The following is a 22342-nucleotide window of genomic DNA, read 5'->3' as shown; positions in this document are numbered from 1 at the left end:
AAAAAAAAAAAACCCTCAAAAATTCTGCAAATGGCAGGACCACAGCACCAGCCCCCTCTTTCCCTCACCAATATACAGCTAGACAAAGTGTTAAAATCCCCTCAGAAACACCTTGAAATCCTGCTGATTTCTCGTTCATGTAATACTGAGGCAGGGAAAAAGCCAACTCGGTCACAGGCAATAGCAGCTTACCTGTTTAAGTGCTTTCTTTGTRTGCTGCTGGAAGGAAGATACTAGCTTGCTTTGCACGGGTGCATTAGTAAGGCTTGAATCACGATTGGAAGACATTTCTTCAGATGTCTGCTTTGGGCAAACTTTATAAAAAGAAAAACAAAAAAAAGACAGTTATGGGGTTATCTTTCCTACGCATCTCGGACAGTCCTGAAGAATGAAAAAAAAAAAAGCTAGCACCTGGAAAACCAAAAGCAGCTAGCTACAAAATTCAGCTAATCCTGAGGTCCAAGTGAACTGAGAATCTGGCTATGTTCTACATAAATGCTTTGCTTCACGAATATTTATACCTCATCATACCCTTTCTGTGCAGTTCTGGAGGCCCTGCATATTTTGCCGTTCAGGTCCTGCAAGGTAACTGAAATAGTTTATGTGTGGTTTTCCCACAGATGCTAGATAAAAATTATCTTCCTCCCCAAGACATATTTAATGCATTACTGTGTCTCTAAAGGTGCAGTTATACAAGAGACGCTGATGACCTGTGTTGTACAAATATTTATAAATATGTAACTTCATAACAAATTGTAATGGCTTCTTTGGAGCCAGACTAATCTATTTTATAAGCACTTCTTGGTAAAACTAAGAACACACACTCTCCTGTTTAACTGGTGGACTGGAATAGCCTGCAAAGAGGAATCCTGGTCTCTCAGGCAATACACACTGCTATTTGTCAGCCTTTTTAATAATACATGTTTTAATGAATAAATACTGCAGTACTTGCTTTAAACAGCTTATTGAATAAATGCTATCTGAGCCACAGAAAAAGTCTCTTGGTGAAAAATAAAAGGAAATATGATTAATTGATTTTAAAACCCCAGCTTTGTTTAATAGATACGAAAACTATAGCTACAGGATGCTATTAATCTTGGTAGTCAGTAAATTTCACTGAAAACACTCTAAAAAGATGGTAAAAAATCCTTTCCACCCTTAAAGCCTTTCATGACTATTATTCTTACCAGCGGTTTAAAAGAGCCAAGATAAAACAGCGTTAACATAGATCCCAAAATTGTGCAGTTTTCTCCCATTCTCCTCTGCTGATGCAATCAAGCCTGTCTTCCAGCACGCGGCTCCAAGCTGCTTTGCATGTTGACATACTTTCCCTACAATGCCATGCAACTGTACGTGGTTTTCCAAGATTTGCCACAGTTAACACACCTGCCTCAAAGCACTCCGAAGAACCTCAAAGCGAGTTGCACAGACACGTGCCAGGCATAATCTCAGCTCTTCGTTTCTGTTTGCCTGTTTTTCTCCTCCCATCCTTCAATCGGATGAGCAGACACCTGAGGTCGCATTCTATATTCTTCTGTTTTCAGCAATGTCTCACAACTACCATAAATATTTTAATGGTTTCTTCTTTGTAGTTGTGAGACAATTTAACTGTCAATAATTAAAGGCCTCCATAGGATGCACATGATAACATACTAAATATTTGTTTCTTTATTGCAAGGATAATTCACGAATACCTACCTCATAGAATATACTTTTTTATGACATTGGCACTGTGTCAACGTAGTTTTCATATTAGATGAAGATTTTTCATCAGTAGATAAGACAAAATCAGTCATGTCACAAGATTTATAAACAATATTAGCTACTTTAGTGCTTGATATTTGAGGAGGTTCTTTGCTACCTGGTTTGGAACAGTCTTTTCCACCTGATGAACAAAACTCACTATCAAAAAAGACAGGCAAAAAGACAAAAAATACAGGTGCAGCAGAGTGTCAGCAGAAAACAAACAATTTTATCTATTCTAAATCTCTGCAACAGCTGAGCTGAGCTGAGCTGAGTGATTGAAAAACCTACACCAAAATAAAAACCTGTCATGGTAAATTACCCAGCTTCTGTTTTGTCTCTTCTTTTAAAGAGAGTTTGTTTGTTTATCTGTTTTTACTATGTTTTCTAGCAAAGTCTGAGAGTTAAAAAACTGAAGCAGAACTACTGTGTGCAGGTAAAGGTCAAAGCGAACAGAACACATGTAGAACTGGCTGAAGGACGATCTACGACCTATGATCTCCAGAGGTCCCTTCCAACCTTAACCATTCTGTGATTCTGTAGTGCGAACGAGTACACAGTYGTCTGTCCTTCCCAAGAGAAGCTAAAACACAACCTGTTATAGAAAATTTATTTCTGCTTTCCAGGGTGGAAAAGAGACTCCTACTGCCTTCTTACTCAAACRGGCAGTTCTGATTTTCATGGCTGTGTTTTAAGACATCACCCCAAAGGCTCCCCTATTCCCTTTGGTGCTAAAGTTTGTCATAGAGGTTGGCTACACCAATTGGCAGTGCTCAATACTGCCAAGTATCAGGAATAAAGATAATTCTACATTAATTTTGTGCTTGCATTCATTTTTAGTTCAATAATAACCTCTTAAATTTAAAAGTGAAGTTATGACATATTCCAGGCCATTCTGGCATCACCCTAATTGGTGAATTTACTGGAACTAAACTCTGCTGAAGTAATAATGTAGCTTTCCATGATGTAATCTCTTCTGCAACTACAGAAGGAGAAACTCACTGCAAACTAGTTCAGTTTAGTGCCACTCAAAAATAAGTTTCTCTGGAGGTTTAAAAGAAAATGGCAGCTGCAGGACAAAAAATCTTGCCCTTCCTGCAGTCTATGATTAAAGAAATGGCACYATGAGACTGAAATCTACTGCTTAAAAATTATAAAGGATGTAGTGGTTAGAGGCTCATTTCATTTATTCACTATAAGTAATAATTCCTTAAGAAAATATTTTATTCATAATAAATATATTTCTTCATATAACTTGTAGCTTAGAATAGTGAGAAGCTACTTTAAACACTGGTATTTCCATGTTTCAATTAAATTTCTATTTTAATCTCAAGTATGAACCTAACCATCTAATAAATATGATATACCAGTAACTGTTGTTCAACAATACTGGCTATAAACATTTAAAATCTGAATACATTATGCTAATTTTTGTAATAGCTTAAGAGCATAAATAGGCTATTCTCTTGTTAACAAAAAGTACTAACCAAATTGTAGGCCTTATTTAGTGACAAATAAAAATGTTTATTATTTACAAAACAATATGAATAAACATTTCTTTATGAAATTAAATACAAATTCAAAACAATGAATTTATGTCTTAAAGAATTTTTTTTACTTAGTTATTCAAATCAGTCTCTTAAACTCTCACTATTTTATAGTGATTGTGACTATAGAACATTTTATTTATTTATTCATTCATTTATATGGATAGAGTACAACTGGTTTTCAGTGAACATGGCAGAAATRGAATAAGGGAAAAATATAACAGAAAAATGTATCAGTATTTGAAGGGAACATTGACGATCCCCTTAAAAAAGAAAAAAAGGACTTTATAATGTTTTTCATTCTACTGCGAGAAACAAAGGGATAAGCAATTGAAAAACAAATTTAAGTAGAGCTAATGGTCGTGATACATATACACAGCTTTGGAAAGCTGGAACCACTTTATCCATGAGCAGTGAAGATGCATGAATATTATCAGATTCTTCTCCTCTAGAAAAAAAATTAATGAGAAAAGACTGTGAAAAAGTAAACTGAATGCTGGGGAGGAAAAGAAGAATCCAGAAAGAATGCAACAGATTAAGGAAAAATATTTGAGTCACAAATAAGAGGATTCTCCATTCTTGTCATGGTAGAAAAAGGAAACAARGGCAATATGCAGCTGACAGGGAGCAATTCCATTTTGTGGAGGACAACTAGAACCATGTTTTAAATCAGCTCTGCCAAGGGCCAAGACTCAGTGTAGGTATAAAGTAAAAGGCAACTATTAAACCATCAAGCGCTAGGTTAGGAGCTAGAAGAGCAGCTGGGTTGCTGAAGATAAGACTCCTTAGCGAGTTTTTACAGAGTGTAAAAGCTGCTTGTTAAAAATGTCTTTGCCAACCTCCCTAAAAACAAACAAATAAATCACACACACACACAAAAGAAAAGAACAAAAAAAGAACTTCTCTTGTCTATTTTTCCAAGTCTTTTTTCCAAGACTTATTTTTCCAGTATTGGTAATTTTGGCAGAAACCAATGCTTTCTAGAAGTCCACAAAGGTGTCCTTTAACTTGGAATTTTATAGGATATCGCACAAATTTTATGTGAGTTTTTACATAACCTCCCCAAAATGAAATTATGCTACCCACACAAAATATATTACAACATATGTTTCTTCAAAGAAATAATTTTTACAGGAACACAACTTAAGATTACTCTGTCTCATTGCCACTGAAAGTTATTAGGAATAAACAGATTTATGTAACTTGATAGACAGAAATGCTCCTGGAGTGTTCCAAGGGGATTATTTTCCCCAAATRAATAACAACACAATTAATTCATTTCAGCCAGACCATACTGATTTAAAATCAAACCAGTAAAATCAACAGCACTTCTCTTCCTGCTTTGTTACAGAAACCACAGCAGAAGCGAAGGGTTGCTTACCARTGGCCACATTACAAAACTCAAATTAATATTGTTACCATATGTGAAAGACTATAGTCTAGCTCAACCATCAAACACGTGCACACTTCAGGTATGAAACTACACAGAGAACCGCCCTAGGAAAATATGCACATAAAAGCCCTCTAAAACATCTATAAAAATCAGTATTTTCTCTGGGTGACACCAATCTATACTTGTATTGACATGGATGGTCACCGTTTGCCAATACAGATGTATCAGGTAATTTGCTTAAATCGTTCTTTGATCTCTAGAGCCCAACTTGCAAATTCTGATCAATTCAGAGCGCGACTGTGGCCATCAGTTTTCAAAACCAATAACCTACCTGGAAGGCAGGTAATTGTACAGGTTCACCAATTAGGCAAAACCAAATACCTATATCAAGGGCAACATTGTAACTGTGACATTCTTTTGAAAGCAAATACTGGCATTTTGAAATGATGAGTAATATTCAATTGTATTTTGGGGAAAAAGACAGCACAAATACATCATCAGGATGGTAACTCACGTTGAATCACATTACAGTCTGTCTACTTTTAAGCCCAAACATTTGGTGAATCCCTGAAAACTGAATCTTTAAGCCAAAAGAAGTCAACGTTTTCTACAAAAAAACATAGTCTGTCATCACTAAGCCATTAATTCCTTAGGCCCTATTAACTCTATTACACAGCAAATGAGAAGGATCTCTCCCTGAAGMTCCACAGTATCTGCTCATTCTTATGACTCCTCTTCATGCAGTGAGACGTATGTAAGTTAAACTGAACCCCAGATATTTTTTATAGATATTTGTGGGKAGATGAAAGAAAAAAAGAAAGAAATGAGAAACTGAATCTCTCGTGTCAGCCCGGACTCAGTACATTCTCACAACTCTTCCTTTAGCAGCTGCTTTTGCTTACAAAGACCCTATCATGCATACTGATGTTGCCATCTACACCTGACATATTCAGCGGAATCATCTACTTCCTTTCCCAAGAAACAGTGTGCTAACAACGACAGGTTTCCCCGAATTGCCAGAAATTCCATTCGTGCCAAGGAAGTGGATATTTAAATGTGGTTCAGCTTTCAAGCAATGGTGAATATTCATTCCTCCCTACAGGGCTTAGCTGAGTAGCTTCTTAGTGCAAAAAGCCCAAGGTGTTCAAAAGCACAGCAGTTACAAAGGCAACATTTCAGGATTCAGCAGGACTCTCACCCTCCATCCTGCAGCATTGTGTCTACCACCTCTAAGAAAAGTGCACGAGAAATGAATTTGGACGTCTCATTTTCGCAATTGAAGAACTTCCAGGTTTAGGAAGTGCTGGGAACCGCAAGGTCTCAAGGGGAAATTAGATTCCTCACATTTGGGCAAACTTCAGGACCTGTGTTTGGCTTGGGATGGGGAGGGAAGGCACACGGCAGTGRGAGTTGCTGCCTCCTCCACAATTAGATCATTGTACTTGGGAATAGCAGTGAATAGCCATGCAGTGGGAAGACAATTTTTAATCAACTGTTCTCTGTGACTGATGAATTACCTCGGTTTCAGAAACCCTGGGGACTGGTGTTTTGGACAACAGAATATTCTATTGAGGGACAAAAGGCTTTATAGTCATCATTTTCCCAGACAACAGTAATTGGGATTTTAATACTTTTCTTACTATCTGCATCTTTACATACTACTTCTGTTTTTGAGTGGAATGGATTTCATAAAAATTTATGAAAGACTGTCACAGAGTTCCTGTTGAAATCCTGTTCTGCACAAGGCTAACTGTAACATGAAGAGTTTCTTTAACACATAGCTTGGGAAGAAGGTGGGGAAAGACAGATTTCTGAACAGCATCTGCAAAAACCTGAGGTATGGGCATTCCAGTTATCAGTTTAGTAATGCTAGTGTTAACAGCTTTCAAAAAGTCAACTGTTTGACTTGTATTTTGCCAACACTTATGTACTGTGAGGAATTTTTACATTATTATATGAATATATAACTGTGATAATTTCTATATTAATTTGCTAATAAAAATTGCTCAGTTGTGCCTGCTGGTGAATAATGTAATTCTTCTCTGTTTGAATGGCAGCTGGTACTTTTTGCTCAGAGGTCTGCAGGCTCTCACCCGAAGCCCCCAGACAGGGAGACTCTTGCTGAACTWCTTCTGTTTCAGCCTCATCCTCTGCTTCCTGCTAACTTAAAAGCAACACTTTTAGTTCCTTGCTGAACAATTTCTCTTGACATTTAATTCTTCCACCAGAAGTGGAACTTCWAGAGTCTACCACATAAAAATTCATCAATGAAGCAATTAAGAATACAGCATTCAAACAATGGCCATCTTTATGTGCATCATAGATTTCAAAGCTGAGAGGAAGCAACCTAAACTATTGACCTYTCCTAAGGCACAGATCAGAGAAGTTTTACACTGAACGTTCCTTAGGCTAGACAATACTTTCTTGGAGGGTGGGAAAAAGTTTTAACCTGAAAATTAGCCAGAAAAGAACTATGGATATATCTGGTCAGCTACACCAAATATTTCCTATTGAAATATCTTTTCTTAAGTACTTACGAGCTGGTCAGGTCATCTCCTCATCTTGGGAAACTAGAAAGGACCTCTTACATTTCTCAGAACAAGGACAGTCTCTGTTCACCTAGGAGATCTCATATCTCTTTTCTAAATCCTTAACTGTTTTTCTTAATTCTTTCTTATAGCTCTAATGAAGGCGATACACTCACAATCATTTAATTAATGCTATACCCAAAGGAAATACTGTGCTTATATTCCTAAATCAATATTACCAGAGTAACAGTCCAAGAACTGCACTGAACTAATTAGTGAAAGCATCTCATTCATGTGCAATTCACTTTCCACTGTGATSCTTAAGTGCTTTTCAGATTTCCTGATTTACTGAATATATATCTTCACTGCACATATGATCTATTTTCTTTACTTTAAATTGTAATTAAATTTTTGCTGTCCAAATGTAATCATTTACCAGGGAAATCAAGAGAGGTCTCAACATTATTATTTACTGCTTCATCGACACATTTAATCAGGAAGGATTTTTATACTTTTCAAAAAGCACTGAAAAACATACTGAAAGAAAAGGGGCCAAATCACATCTCTCAAGAACAGCAGAAATACCTACTTTGGATGATGATTCCTACTCCTTTGCAGATCTAAGAGTTTGTAGCTTCAAATCCACTTAAAAGTGGCTGCATGGACTGGGCATGGTGCTATTTTTAAGGTAAGCGTTAATACACTGCAAATCAGATGCCATACAGAATTCTAAACATACATCAAGAGACACCTGTATCAACCAAACTGTTAGTTTCAAGAAAAGTTATTATCAAACATGTTTGATAAAACAATATTCTGTGTCAGATGGTAGATACAAGATATGTCATCTTCAGTTCTATATCAGCATTGGCCTTTATATGTAATATAAACTTAATATTCTTATGTACTCTTTTAAAACACACTGATTGTATTKTATATATATATGTATATGTATATATATAAACATCCTATTTCTAATTTATATAAACATGACAGTTTTCCAAGACCTGTTAAAGATATGTGGAAATGCTCTCAACTTTAAAAAGAATCTAAGTGCAAATTATGCTCTAACCCAAATATATAAAAATGTTAAATTTTAGCAGCTGCCCTTTTATAATCCCTTAACTGTGGGAATATTTTTTTAATTAGTGTTAAGTGAAAAAGTAGTCTGCAACCTCCTTCACAACAAACCCCACCAATGAGACACTTCTGGCACTTCAGCATCCTTATTAACATCCTTCCATTTGTAAGTAATTGCCATGCTTTTGCTATGATTATTGTTTATTTAGTAACTTCCGCTTCCCCTTTCCTATCTGTAAGTGCATTTGCACTGCTTTTCACTGCTGGATTCTTCCTCTGACTTAGTGCACACCAACAAATTCTTGGGTAACTGCTGAAGAACTACAGATATATATATATATAAAATCAGTCATACATGGAGCATATACTACATAAGCATAAAAACACTGCACGTGCATAGTCTGTTTAACTCAAACTCATAACCTACCAAAATAAATGCAGAAGCAGAGCCATTTAATAGCTCATGACTTTTCGATTTCCTTTGGACTTCATAAGCTTCCCCACTAGATTCAAAACACCTTATCACAGGTAAATCTGTTATTAATATCACTAAGTATTCTATAATTTTTGAACACTGCTGGGGAGCAACACTGCAGTAGCAAGATCAGTCCTGTACAGCTATAGCACAGAAGCTAAGCCAGTCATTCAAGATCAAAAAGGAAGCCTGTAGCAGAACACAGATCTGAACTGGGTCTTTCCATGTCCTAGTTATAAATAGGACATCCTCTCTCAGTGCACAAAGTGATCCAAAGCAGTAGCCTGCAGTCCAGTAGTGGGGCAGGTTCCACGAGGGCAGGCACAATAGAAGAACAGCCCAACGAAAGGTTTATTGCAGCAGCACACAGCCCTGGAAAGCTTGATGTTGTATAAAGCACACACTTTACAAATAGCACAGTAATAYATCCCGAATAATAATAATGATGATAATCACCACTATTACTTGCAAGGCATTTTAGGGGGTTTAAGAACAGTGTTTTCTTTATGTACAATTATTAGCTCTCAAAAGTGAAAATGTCTGATTTCTAAGGTTGTCATTTGTTATTTGCTTGAAATATTTCATTTTGTCATTGTTTCAGAGAAAAAGAATACAGATGCTTTGCTACCTCAGCATGTCTTTATACTGACAGGGCAGCAGGAGAATCTGTGCCTGAAACAAAGAAATCGAGATCTCTGCTCTGTGCCCAGAACGGTACTCACAGACCCACAACTATTCCCACTGACACCAGCGAGCTGTTATTAACATCTGTTCAACCTCTGCAAGTTGGAAGTCTGACGAGGCCGCTTAGTAAATTGTGGGGCCTGGAACAACAGGAGCTAAAACACCATCTAGCCAAAACAATCCCAGCATCAGTACATCAGTACTTTACAAAGCTAAGTCAAATAAGGACACTTGATGGGCCAGATTTCTCTGCAAGGCCCAAACAGATAAGGAGTAATTCAAAAATATTTTCACTGAGTGCAAAGCATTGCTTACACAATTTAGAAATCACATCATGAAAATGTTAGGTAAATAATACTTCTTCTCCCCCCRCCCCAGTATAACCTCTGATGTTGAAATAACACCTACCACCATTTTCATCTCCATTATTATTGTTTGTCTCAGCCATTTCAGTGCCATCTAACTCGGATTCACATCCTAAATCCAATGTTCCATCACTGGGGCATGTTGATTCTTCCTTCTACAGTTAAAAGAAAAAGAAAAAGAAATTTAAAATGAAAAAAAAAAAAAAGTCATGATCCTGGTGCATCTCCAAAAACAGATTATTGAATTGTATTGCATGCTTACATTTCAAAAAACAGAATAAAAAAAAATACACTTGTAAATTAATTACTTTGGAGGAATATGTTAAAACAGACCTTTAAGCAAGACAACTCGCAAATGAAAAACAACAAAGCTATTTTGCAAAGTCATAATACGCTCTTTATTTGAATACTGTCAAATAAAATGAAAATTCTTTCACCTTTTTTTTTCTTTAATAACAGAAACAGGTTTGTTTGGCTGTTAAAAATGCTAGACTTCCAGCTGAATGTCCAGAGTGCTGCAGCAAAACACAGATCCTTTAATGTTTCCCTTTGCCTTTGCCTGTTTCCTGAATTCAAATAGCTGAAGCAACCTGGAGCCCACAAGCATGGGAGTGATTGTGAATACCTGGACTTGTGCCAAGAATATCTCCAGATTTAAAGCAAAACAACAGCATTTGTTTTAGTAAATTAGAAAATGGAGCTCCTGCAACCCATTAATTCAATCACAAAGGTAGAATTTGTAGTTAAAAGGAACAGGCAAATGCATAAGGTTTTTATTGTTTCTAGCCCGTACATGTAATTTGTCCGTCATGAATTTCAAAAGATCCTTCTCCCCACAGCAAAAATTTTAATTGATTACATTTAGACTGCCAAACATATAATCTCACTTTATCAGTTCTCACTTCTGCTTCACATTCCCCCATTCCTATTATGAAGCTACTCTAGTTTGATATTAYATATATATGTTTTTTTTTAGAACAATTTTCGTTCATGAGAAAATACCATATACACATAAAAAAAGAAAAAAAAAAGAGGGATAAGAAATAGCATGCAGTCAAGGCTCTCTCAGTCAATTATATTCCCCGTCCAAAATAACGCAATCTGTAAATTAAAAGCCGATTTATATTAGACTTGCAAATAGTTTTCTACCATGCAAAAATCAAACATTAATACAATTACTTAATGAGAGAGTCAGCGATCCTCTTGTGCTCCCTGCTTATAAAACAAAGGCCTYTCTGTTAACAAGTCTGAAAAAGCAGCACTTCAGCTGAGCTACAGCATGGGTTTTATACCAAATGCCATATTCAAAAACATGTATACGCTTTCTAAGATAAAACACTCCATGTTTACTTTCATTATAAATCCTTTTATAAGACATCTGAAAGCAGTTAGGAGGACTATCAGGTCATTTCCTCTCCAAAGAATCTAATCTGTTTACCTTTATATCTATTGAGACATTCATAAAGTGGATTAATAGCTCTGTGTATTTTCTATACCCTAAAATTAGAACTTACTTTGAGAGCGTAGAGTCCCGACTTCCCAGGGATTTTGAAGAATGTTCCATCACCTACACGAGTGTTAGTATGAAGCATTGCATTCAGGCAAGCTAATGGAGAGGTTCCACTGAAAAATAAAATTGTGCAAAAATAAAGCAGTCCAAGATTGAGTGCCTCTTGTAAAACTATTCCCTCGGTCTATTTTTTTTAAGTCATACTTGCCTGGCTTTTTCTTTTTCTTTTTTTTTTTTTTTTAATTCTCTCAACCCTGAAAACATCTACATTACAATAACAGGCCAGTTTCAAACTTAATCATATGCATCTGTCCCCTAGGCTCGAGGCTAAAAGTCTGTGAATTATAATTATGCTTTTCTTCGTACAGCAACCAGCTCCACATTCTGAGAGAAGCAAAGTCCAAATATTTATGTGAAATTACTTCGCAAATAAYGCTGCGAAGCCTCATTTTTAAAATGTTACAGACAATGTGGCTGCTGCACATGAATGATCAAAACGGTACCAAATTCAAGGGCAGCTGCGTCCCATAGGATGAAAGGCAACAAAAGAATAATAAAGAGCCCGGGATGAACACATTTAAAATTAAGAGTGATATGTGTATATATATAGCTAAACCTCCTCCTAACATGGCCAGCTTGCATTACTATACCTGCATTTATACCTTCTGTGAATTACTATGCTTTCTACTTAGAGATGAGAGATTAAGAGGTTAACCCATTCAAGGTAGTATTTAAATAATCAAACGTAATGCTGTCGTGGAATKTGTGTTAAGGGACTATTTAAAAAGAGACTCAACAGAACAAAATGGTATTTGTACACAGATCTCTGAAATATGCACGTATGCAGCAGAAAAAGCAGCAAATCTTAAATAAACCTAAAGAATTCTGAAAAGTTTATCTTAAAAATGGCGTGGAGTTATTCACAAAACTGTCACATTTGAATTTAATTTAAAGATGACATTTAACTACAATTTAACTGCAACATTTATAGCTGTATAGGTCACATCTTCCCCCCCGGGCCCTTTGGTGACTAACGTACAGAGTGTCCTCGGGGACTGAGCCTCAAGCTCTGCCTCTGCTCGCACGCGGTTCAGCCCTCGAGCATGGGTCCCTTTAGCCAAGCGGTATTTCCTGATGTGGCTGAGGGGCACAAAGCCTGTGCTCTCAATTCTGTACTGAGAATTTCAGGATTAATCATATTTTCAGCTACAAATCAGGATCAGGGCTTTAGAAGTCCATCAGTCACTACTGCTCCTTATTACGCAGTATTAAAATATATATAGGAGTAATAGTTTAGGCACCTCTCCTAASACAACAGGCAGTCCTTGAAAACTGCATGTCTGATTTTTACTTTAAATAAAACTGGATCCAAATTGTCACGATCCATAAGAAGGCATTTTCTGCTGAGCTCGAGAGCTCCATTACAACAGAATTTGCTCTATAATGCACATACACTAATTTAATGGCAAGATGGATAATGTGATAATTGTTCTTCCAGTAAAAGTTAAACAGCTATAAAACGTCTTCAAGACAGGAAATCCTGTCCAATATAATTTATTCACTATTGGTCGCCTAATGTATCACATTACTACAATATCTACTTCTATATTGACTTTCAGCTTATGAACTCATTCTTCATCCAAAATCAAAAAGACTGGAAAAAAATGAAGCTTGTTGACCACATAACAAATCAAACAGAAATCTATTTTATGAGTATTCCAAATACGATCACTCAGGATGAAATTTCTGAGGAGTTTTTGTTGTTTATTCTTTCCGTGCAAATAAAACTAATTCCACATCTGGTTTTGATATAATACCATATCAGAATACAAAACTAAGTATGGTAGAAATACAAGATACTGTTAGCAGGAGCACAGAAGACGTTAAGAAATTTCTTTTAAGTTGAATTTAACAATTGCTTAAAACATTTTTGGAATAAGGAGTACACTTCTCTTTATATATATTCTCCTTGTTGTATTTCTGTTTGTCAGTGGAAGGCACAAGGCATTTAACAGAGCAATTCTAGTTGTGTAATTCCTTCCATATGGTGACATACATAACATGAAGCAATTTAGCATCTCACGCTCTTGTGTTTTTTCATGAAACCCTATCACAGACTAAGACTTCTTCTGCAAGACAGAAGGAACTTGCTGACTTTGCAAGAGAAGGCGAGCTCAGCGCACGAAAGGACATGAAACAGAACCATTTGTGCATCTACGCAATGATTTGCATCATTCTCTCATCCTTGTCTAGAAATTCTGGACTCCACACTCATTTTTAGATGTCATTAAGCAATTAAAATGATACAAGATGAATGAACTCAAAATACAGGATCTGGCAATATCCCATGACCACTACCGGGCTCACAGCAGATATCTTAATCTGCAAACTGCAGCCAACTGGCAAGTGGACAACAGAAACTACTCTCCGACTTGCAACGAAATCCCTATCAGCTACCAAGCCCAGAAGCACTTTACCTGCTGTAATTCTTGCTGCACACAGACATCAGCAATCCCTAAATAACTTGGGCTGTTAGCAAAGCATCATATCCTCCCTTCCTAAAACTGGGCTTGGGTATAACAAGAGCAAAATAAAACACACCTTCGTAACTGCAGCTGCAAGTCATACATGGGAATCGTTGTCCGCAGCAATACATCCTTAACACTGATACGTTTCTCATGGTATGTCTTCCACATACATACATGCACATATATATGCATAGATATGTATATATATRTATACACACACACAAGCACTTTACCCACCCCTGCATCCCTTCAACAAGATTAAAAAAATAATAATTAAAAGTTACTTACTTTCTATATTGATGATATGGAGTCACAACAACCAGCAACATGGGAAAGAGAAATAATTTCAGATTAGCATTACAAAATAAAAGTTGGTAATTCAGTTTCATCATTTAAAAGGCATGGGGTGTCCCTGGGCTGTGCACGTGCCCTTCAGCAGAATTTCTGTACATTGGTACTATTCAACGCCTCCTTCCAAGCAGAATCACAGCTTTTCCCTATTACAAAAGCAAGCTTCTCACCCCAGCTCCCCGGTCCAAAWCGCCCAGATTTGGTGATTCTGGGCTCCCTCTACTGGTCACGCAGCTGGAGTTCCCAAACCCAAACCCTGGACTTGGGCTATCTCCACATAAGGAGCCCTGGAAAAACATGCACGGGAATTGCAGATTTCTGTTACTCTCTCCTTTGCCTTCCCCCTATGCCTGCCCAAAATCTCAAAGATCCGCTAAAATATTCGTTCTTTTTGTGTTTAAATCTTCTCAAACACACAGTTTGGGCATTTTCTATTTTTCTTAAGAAAAGAAACGGAAAACTTCTATGGTTACACTTTGTTTCTAACGGCCTTTGCTAGCCCGCTTGCCAAGAGAGAATGATTATCTTGGCAAGCACAAGTGCTTTAAATACGGAAAATAAATCGACTAAAGGCAACCGCCGCAGACAACAGTGGGGGGCAGAAAGCTTCCCGGCGCCCCCTGGCCGTGGGGCCTGAGGTCGTGGGGCAGGCGCTGCCCAGGGCCCTGTCAGGGCCTGCCCCACACGCAGGCCCCTTCGCACACCACGAGGGCTCCCGGTCACTGGGCATGGAGCAATCGCGCCTCGAACAGGAGCACGGAGCTGTTGTAAATGTAGTTGTTATTTATTCCTTTGAAATCATCCGCTCGCCTTCTACGGAGCCATAAATAGCCACAAGAGAAGAATGGTTTTCACTCGCTGCTGGGAACAAGGCAAAACCAAAAGGCTTTGTAACTATTTTCCAGATCTGATATGAAGTCATATACAATCATATATGCGTATAATGCATGTAGGTTAGACCCATSTGGGCGGGATAACAAACCCTCTGGAAGATGGGATGTAAGATCAGAAGTATCTTGATGAATTGGAGYGAGAATCTCAAATGGACATGATGAAATTCAGGCCAAAGAGATGCAAATGGCTCCAGGACAGAAAATGTGAAATCCAATGCTGAAAGTTCATTTTTTCACRGGAAGTTGCAGGGCTAGACACAGGCACAACGACATGGATCAGAAGGCAATCGTGCCACAAACTGTATTAACAGAAAGTGTCATTCASACGTTCTGTGTAAGACTCCAGACGCAAATAGTCTACTGCATTCACTGCCAGCAGTTAGCTATCAAATTCTGGAGCCTATTGAAGAGACGTAGACAAAAATTAGCAAGAACCCTCTGAGTGATAACAGAAGCAGGAAAAAAGTCTTAGGAGGAAAGGCTACAGAGGACAGATTTGCATGGTCCAGAACCCAGAGTAAAAGAAGGCGTAATTATATTGTATCCAAAAAATGTATAAGCCAGTTCTAAGTTGTAATGGAAAAAAATGTTCTTTATGATCACCAGGAAAAGAATAMGCAGAGACACACTGAAAGTGTGAATGTAGCTGCTGCTGTTCTGCATGACACCAAAACAGGACAAGRGAGCTGCAGAAGGACCTTCAATAGAAGAGCAGATCAATACCTGTCCTGGCTGATACACACACTGAAACCCATCCCAGTGTTAGTGCTGAACGATCTCTCGAAAAATGTCCAGCACYATATTCGAGGACTCTCTATCTCTTTATTAAATCAAAATTTTGTTTAAGCAAGTGACTAACCATATACCCTAAATGTATTTTTCCAATATATTCAGTAGCCTGAAGTGTTGATGAACTGACTGCACGTCAATGTGTGTTCTGCTTGCTCAGGTATCTTACAAAGCAACACATGGTGCTGGATGCCCAGGGTGATGGACCCTAAGCAGAAATATTGCCTCCATCTTCAAGGTGTCGTGTGCCTGTGCRCTTGCAATCACATTCCCTCAAAACACCAAAACTTGCCTTAAAAATATGTAGGCACAACCTTGCTTGGGAGTGACATGGATYGCCTGGAGCCTACGGGATCGCCTGGTCACTACAGGAGAGCTGGGTGGCAGAAACAGAAAAGGGAATCCTCCCACCACCATATGGGAATATACTGTGCTGTATTCAAGTGTCACAGGCGCAGGATCATTCCCTTGGAAAGATGAAAGTGGAGAGCACAAAAAAAGAGCTGAGAATGATACTGGTTAGTGCAGGTTTTCTGGTCAACTATCTACAAACACTTCAGCAATGAAAGCCTCAAGGCTAGTCTCAATAAATCAAATCAGACGACGCTGAAATCTTGCCCTCATTTCACTGTCYGGATATTTTGTAGATCACTGGGTGTGAAGACCATGAGCAGTGTATTCATTTTCTTATTCAGGGTTAACTACAGAGCAGGTGTGCCAGATAAAATTTCATTCAGATTCATCCTCTTTCARCAGACTGCAAAGCCACAGACTAAACAGTTCAAACAAAACTAAATCATTTTAAATCATCAAATAGACAACTTGATTTGAAAACATCAATTTAAGTCTTCCTTTCCTATTTTTTCAACTTAATTTTCTATTAAAAGGTTAACTTTTTCATTGCTTGAAATGATTAAAATACTTCAATCAGCCATTAAATCGAGCTTTAAACAGCATTTAATATTACTTTTTACTAATTAGGAGATCAGACTATATATGCAGCAATTTTCTAAATTAATTTACAGAAAGTATTCTAAACCAAAGTTAAAAGCACAATGACATATTATTTGCTAGACGATTAGAAGAGCTTATACAATATTTGTGCTGAGCTACTTTGAAAAGAAACCTGCAATTGATTGAAAAAACTCTTTGAAGTACTGAATGAAAATACATGAAATTAGTTGGATACAAGAAGGAAAAAGGAAGAGATTTCAAAATCCTACGCATCTAACAATCTATAAAACACTGAAAGCCTTATCTGTAGTTAGAGAACTCCCTGCTTCTTCAATGCAGGCTAGTGGAGCTGTGGGACTGGTAGGCTCAGCCTCTCACACAAAGTTGGTATTCAGAAGTTGGAACAAGAAAAGCATTTTTCTTTTTGAACTTTCAATCAGCTTGAGAATATTAAAGGAACTACTAATTTGCACTACAGAAAATACTCTTGATATCTACAGTAGGTGTGACTGTCAAAACTAGTTAAGTTCTAAAGTCCTAACCACACAATTCACTTACACAGCAGCTTGCTCAGGTTTTATAGGAAGTAAAGTGCATACTGATAGAAAACTATTTATATGGTTTGAATAAATTCAATCGTAATATAATGGCTCCCAWTTACATATTTAAATGTATTTTAAAGAAAAGTTGAATTTATATTAATTTAGGTTTTATTTTAAAATTAATTTTATCCATATTTTATCAATAGCATAGCCAAGATATGGTTTTGTTTTCAAAAATGGTCTATCAGCATTCACTGTTAACCAAAGTTAACCAAAGCTGTAAACCCCAAATATCTGAAGTGAAGAATCTAGCAATGAACTTGAATGTTGCCCTTTGTAGCTTGTGAAGGAGTTATAAAGACTGGAATCACAGTTGACATATGCATCTGATAAATCACAAATAAAATTTATCTTTACATTGCCCTTTGAAAGGGAAATAATCTGGAGAAACACCGGAGAGAAATCAAGTTCAAGCCAAGTATAGCACAAGAACAACTTTCCTCATTCTTTAGCAAGATAATAGAAAAGCTACTCAAAACCTCATTTATAAACTCACTAAGTCTCTTTTGAATCCAAAATAAAAAAACAAATCTGGAATCAGGTAAGGCCCCAGAGCTGAAGCTGCATCTACAGAACTAAGAGGTGTCTTCTATCAGTTACGAGACTCCCTAAGGCATTAAACATCTCACTCTCTSGTTGGAGGAGTGGCAAGCAACTATCCAGAAAAACACACAAAGATCATTTAAGTCTTCTGCAGAAGAATATACGTTATAAACATACACACTTCTATCCCTAAGATCTATCCCCACCACTTCTTGTGTCCTCCTACATGAATCAGTTCCCGTTCTAGAGCTTGTGTAAGGCTACTTCAAGGCACTATGTGCAGTATTTACATGACAGGACCTCACTCAGCACAGCACGAAGCTAGTAAAGTTTCAGCTGTCATATAGCTGGTTATCATATATAAACAAGGTGGACAAATGAACAAAACTAATAGCTGAGGGTGAATGTGARCAAAATTCAGGGCATACTGGTAAGAAAAGGTTTGCTGCTTTGTTTCAGAATTTGTTTGGTTGCCCTAGCCCACAGGCAGTCACATGTGGCCTGTTGACCATGAAATCTGAAAAGACACTTAGGTTTCTTAATAAAGCAAAGTTCTCATATATGACTATCCATGAATATATATTCTAGTTGTAGTCACTTTTAAAATCATTCTCCAAAAAAAGTGTTTCAGAAAGAAAATTACACTAAAAGAGCAAGAAATCAGCATGCATCAGAGATGGTCATCATGAGAGCTAAGATATGAGCTAAGGTATCCTTTGGGCAAGGAACACCCTCCTCATCCAGCACAGCTTAAAAGAAACTATTTGATTTCTTTCTGTAACAAATTCTTATACTTGTCAAATAATACAATTCTCTCTGACAGCTACTTCCTCTGCAAGAATATATGATTTTTCTTTTCCTTTTTGATAAAATGCCTCCTTTTAGTAAGAAAACTTTAGTAGGAAAATGGATTTTATTGGATTTTATTAAAAACAGTAGCATATTTTTCAATTCCTACTTTAATATCAATGACCAATGTGAAGGACAAAATTATTAAGAAAGGAAAAAGATGAATTCCTGACACACACACAAAAGGAACTATGAAGTAGAGGTTAAAAACGGCTCTCCTAAAGAAACCACCATTTTGATACATATGATATCTTATTTTAGTATCAGATTTTACAGGCCCTTGTGGGTTTTAAATACATATGTTTAGAAAAATGAAGTAATGACTGTGCTACATTCAGAAATGTACTAAACCCAAGAAAAACACTGCCATAAAATGTGCAATATATAAAATGAAAAATGAAAAAGCAGCCATTCCAAATATTCTTGGCTTCGAGTTAAGTTTGCTTACTCTTCAGCAAAAAATTAAGGTGGAAAGTAAAGTGTCTACAGTGGACGAGGCATGGTCAGGAATCACTGAGTGCCATTCAACCTCTAAAATTTAACCGTCCTACACAAGGGACCTCTATCAGGTTATCTCAAATTCCGCTGTTTAATTTGGCTTTTTAATTGGCCAGTCTGCACAACAACAACTTTCTCTCTATGGCTTTGAGACTATCTTGTGTTGTTACTGAGGTTACCCTTCCCTCCCCTCCTCTAAAGGGAAAAAAAAAAAAAGAAAAGAAAATTCACTGCTGTTTTAAAGAGCATTCAGCTCCACTGAAGTTCACAGACTTCACAGTCTGTGAATGCAATCATGGGCTCTGTAGATTGACGGGACTTTCAGAAATGAACTGGTCCACCCTCCAACCCAAAATAAGGTCACTTGGGCCAGGCCCTTGGCCAGTCAAGCTTCCTAAAGCCTTCAAGGTGGAGACCGCACAACCTCTCTTGACAACTTCCTCCTGTATTCTCACCATGGCAATATTTATCTTCATATTAAATCAGGACTTTCTATTTTCCATTTTGTGTTCACCACCTCTCATGCTATCACTGTGCGCTCAACAGATAGCCCGTACTCCTCTTTTCTCCAGCCCCCAACTAGCAAGCTGTGAACTACCATGAGATCCCTCGCAAGCCTCTTCTTCCTCAGCATCGAGAAGCAGAGCTCTCTCAGCCTCTCCTCTTACATCACATGCTCCAGACAACTGACCGTCGTGGTGGTCCTCCATGCATTTCAGTATGTCAAGGTCTTCCTTGTACTGGGAGGTCCAAAGCAGAACAACCACTCCAGACATGGTCTCACCAGTGCAGAATAGAAGTACTGGTTTCCTTAACTCATGGCTATCTGCTGCTAACTCAGTTWAATACTGCCACAGCCTTCCTTGCTGCAAGGGTGCAGTTCTGGCATCGCGTATGTTGACCATCAACACCCCCAGACTGTTTTAGCAGAGCTCCTTTCTAGCCAGTCAGCCCCCAACATGTTCTGGCACGTGGATTATTATGACCCCGGTGCAGGACTTCGATACTGACTGTGCTGAATCTTACAATGTTCCTTCTAGTGCATTTCTCCCTTTGCTTCTGTCTTTGTCCCTTTGAAGAGCAGTCCTGCTCCATGCTGTATCTATCACCATTCCCAGTTAAGTATCATCCCCAAACTTCTGGGTTGTTCACTGTCTTATAGTTCAGTTCTTCAACAGCAACATTCAGTAACATCAAGCTCAGTATCAAAGCCTGAGTGACAGTGACACCACTCAGGTGATCACTAGTTGCAGTGACCAGTGGCTTTCCTGGACTCCTTTGTCCAGCCTCGTGATCACTGGGGTCCAGACTGCCACCCGCCTTCACACCTTCAAACACTTCTTTCCTGTTCATGTGTAACAAGTCTGGCACAGCATGTGCTCTAGGTGTCTCATCAATCACCTCGATCGAGAAACCAGCCTTCAGAAATCTCCTGGCTTACTTGCATCCCTCATTGCTACTTGGGTCTGCAATTGCAAGGTCTCCAGCAGTTATCTAAAACTCATCTAATTCCTCTTCTTAGTCAAGTGGTTTGTAGCAGATTAGTTTATTGTTTATTTACCTGTGTTCTTCTGTTCTATGATCTTTTTCATCAGATCGTGACTTGTTCCAAGGCAAAGCTCTGTGCTTTCAAGCCTTCCTTCACACACAGTGCCCCATCTTGCCAGCCTGTACCCATCCACGGCAGCACTCGGGCAGTGTGAACTCTCCCACCTCACCTTTGCAAACCCAGTGAGCTCTGCAGGTGTGCACACACTTTCTAATTCCTCCTGTTTGTCTCCCACGCTCTGTGCAGTTGTGTAGAGGATCCATCTTGGATCCATCCATGCATGGAGAGGATCCATTCTCCTTCCTGGATCCATCCATGCATCCACGAAGGAGAATTTTGTTACTACTGCCAGTGACAGGACACTGTCCTGCAGTTACATTGCAGGCTGCACTGCCTGCGTGGGAAGATGGGGTGACTTCCACATGCACCTAAAGCCATGCACGGAGCTTAGCACCCAACATTGGTCACTTCCAGCCAGCTCTGCCCCTCAGGACAGCCGCCAACCTTTCCCTAAGGTGCCACGCCTGCTCCCGCCTGCCTCCGTGCAATCCTTTGGCTTTTTCTTTCTTTTGTTCTATGGTTCTCTTYTGTAGCCCAGGCAGTGGGCGGCACAGGGCAGGAAGAGCAGCTTAAGAGAAAGAGCAGAATTCTTCCTTTGGGTGCAGCATTGCCCAACACTACCTGCAGAAAGACGGACTCCGATTGCCACAGCGGGTTCCCAGCTGGTCGCACTCCCTTCACGAAGCCCAAGTTTCATGGGTGCCAGGGAGGACACGAGTTCCTGCCAGCTGATCCCAAACCTACAGGCTGGGCCGGGTGCAGCCGAGGAACCCGGGTGGATCCCGGGTGGCTGCAGTGGTCGCAGGGGAAGCGGCGGAGGAGGCAGCACGGGGGATGGCCCTGCTGGGCCAGCGTCCCTCCAGACGCCCTGTGGGGCAGCCCCACTGCCCGGCACCGCTCCGTGGGGCAGCCCCACTGCCCGGCACCGGCTCCCTGCAGCTTCCCAGCAAGGGCCCCTAAAGCCTGGGCAGGCGAACTTACCAGATTCAATAGGTGCTCGGTACAGACATTGCCCTCCAACCCTCCCCAGCAACAGAAAGAAAACACAGGAAACAAAACAAAACCTACCATTAAGTCCCGCCGGAATTAAATTTTAAAAGATAAACGCATTTCGGACAAAAGAAGAATGGCTAAATTGTTCTAGTGTTTAACCACTTATACAAGTACTAATCCACAAGTACTACTGAGCAAATGCATTAACCACCATGCAATTTTAAAATGCTGTTTATATTTGATGAGAATTACGTTTTTTTTTTTCTTTCACTTAAGGAATCTTTAAATCTTGAGTAGGTTGAGTTATCAGTTGGTAATATGAGATTATTTATAAAAATAATTTKCTCCTTAATTTCGAGACAGCATTAAAACAAATTGCTGTACAGAACAGAGAGGTGATTTAATTTT

General features: G+C 38.6%; 1 protein-coding gene across 1 annotated transcript in view; it reads right to left on the bottom strand.

Moving 5' to 3' along the window:
* Window positions 1-22342, bottom strand: part of ASXL3 (ASXL transcriptional regulator 3) — a 102559-nt gene that overhangs the window by 53816 nt on the left and 26401 nt on the right. The window contains exons 5-7 of the mRNA XM_026051598.1: window positions 11330-11438; window positions 9859-9970; window positions 193-314 (exon numbers count right to left, since the gene is read on the bottom strand). Coding sequence (XP_025907383.1) covers window positions 193-314; window positions 9859-9970; window positions 11330-11438 — 343 coding nt within the window. The remainder of the gene's footprint in view (window positions 1-192; window positions 315-9858; window positions 9971-11329; window positions 11439-22342) is intronic.

Source organism: Nothoprocta perdicaria, unplaced genomic scaffold, assembly GCF_003342845.1.
Source record: "Nothoprocta perdicaria isolate Ctin4 unplaced genomic scaffold, notPer1 scaffold_77, whole genome shotgun sequence".
Lineage (NCBI taxonomy): Eukaryota > Metazoa > Chordata > Aves > Tinamiformes > Tinamidae > Nothoprocta > Nothoprocta perdicaria.
Note: the sequence above shows the minus strand (reverse complement) of the source record. Positions and strands in the feature narration are given on the sequence as shown.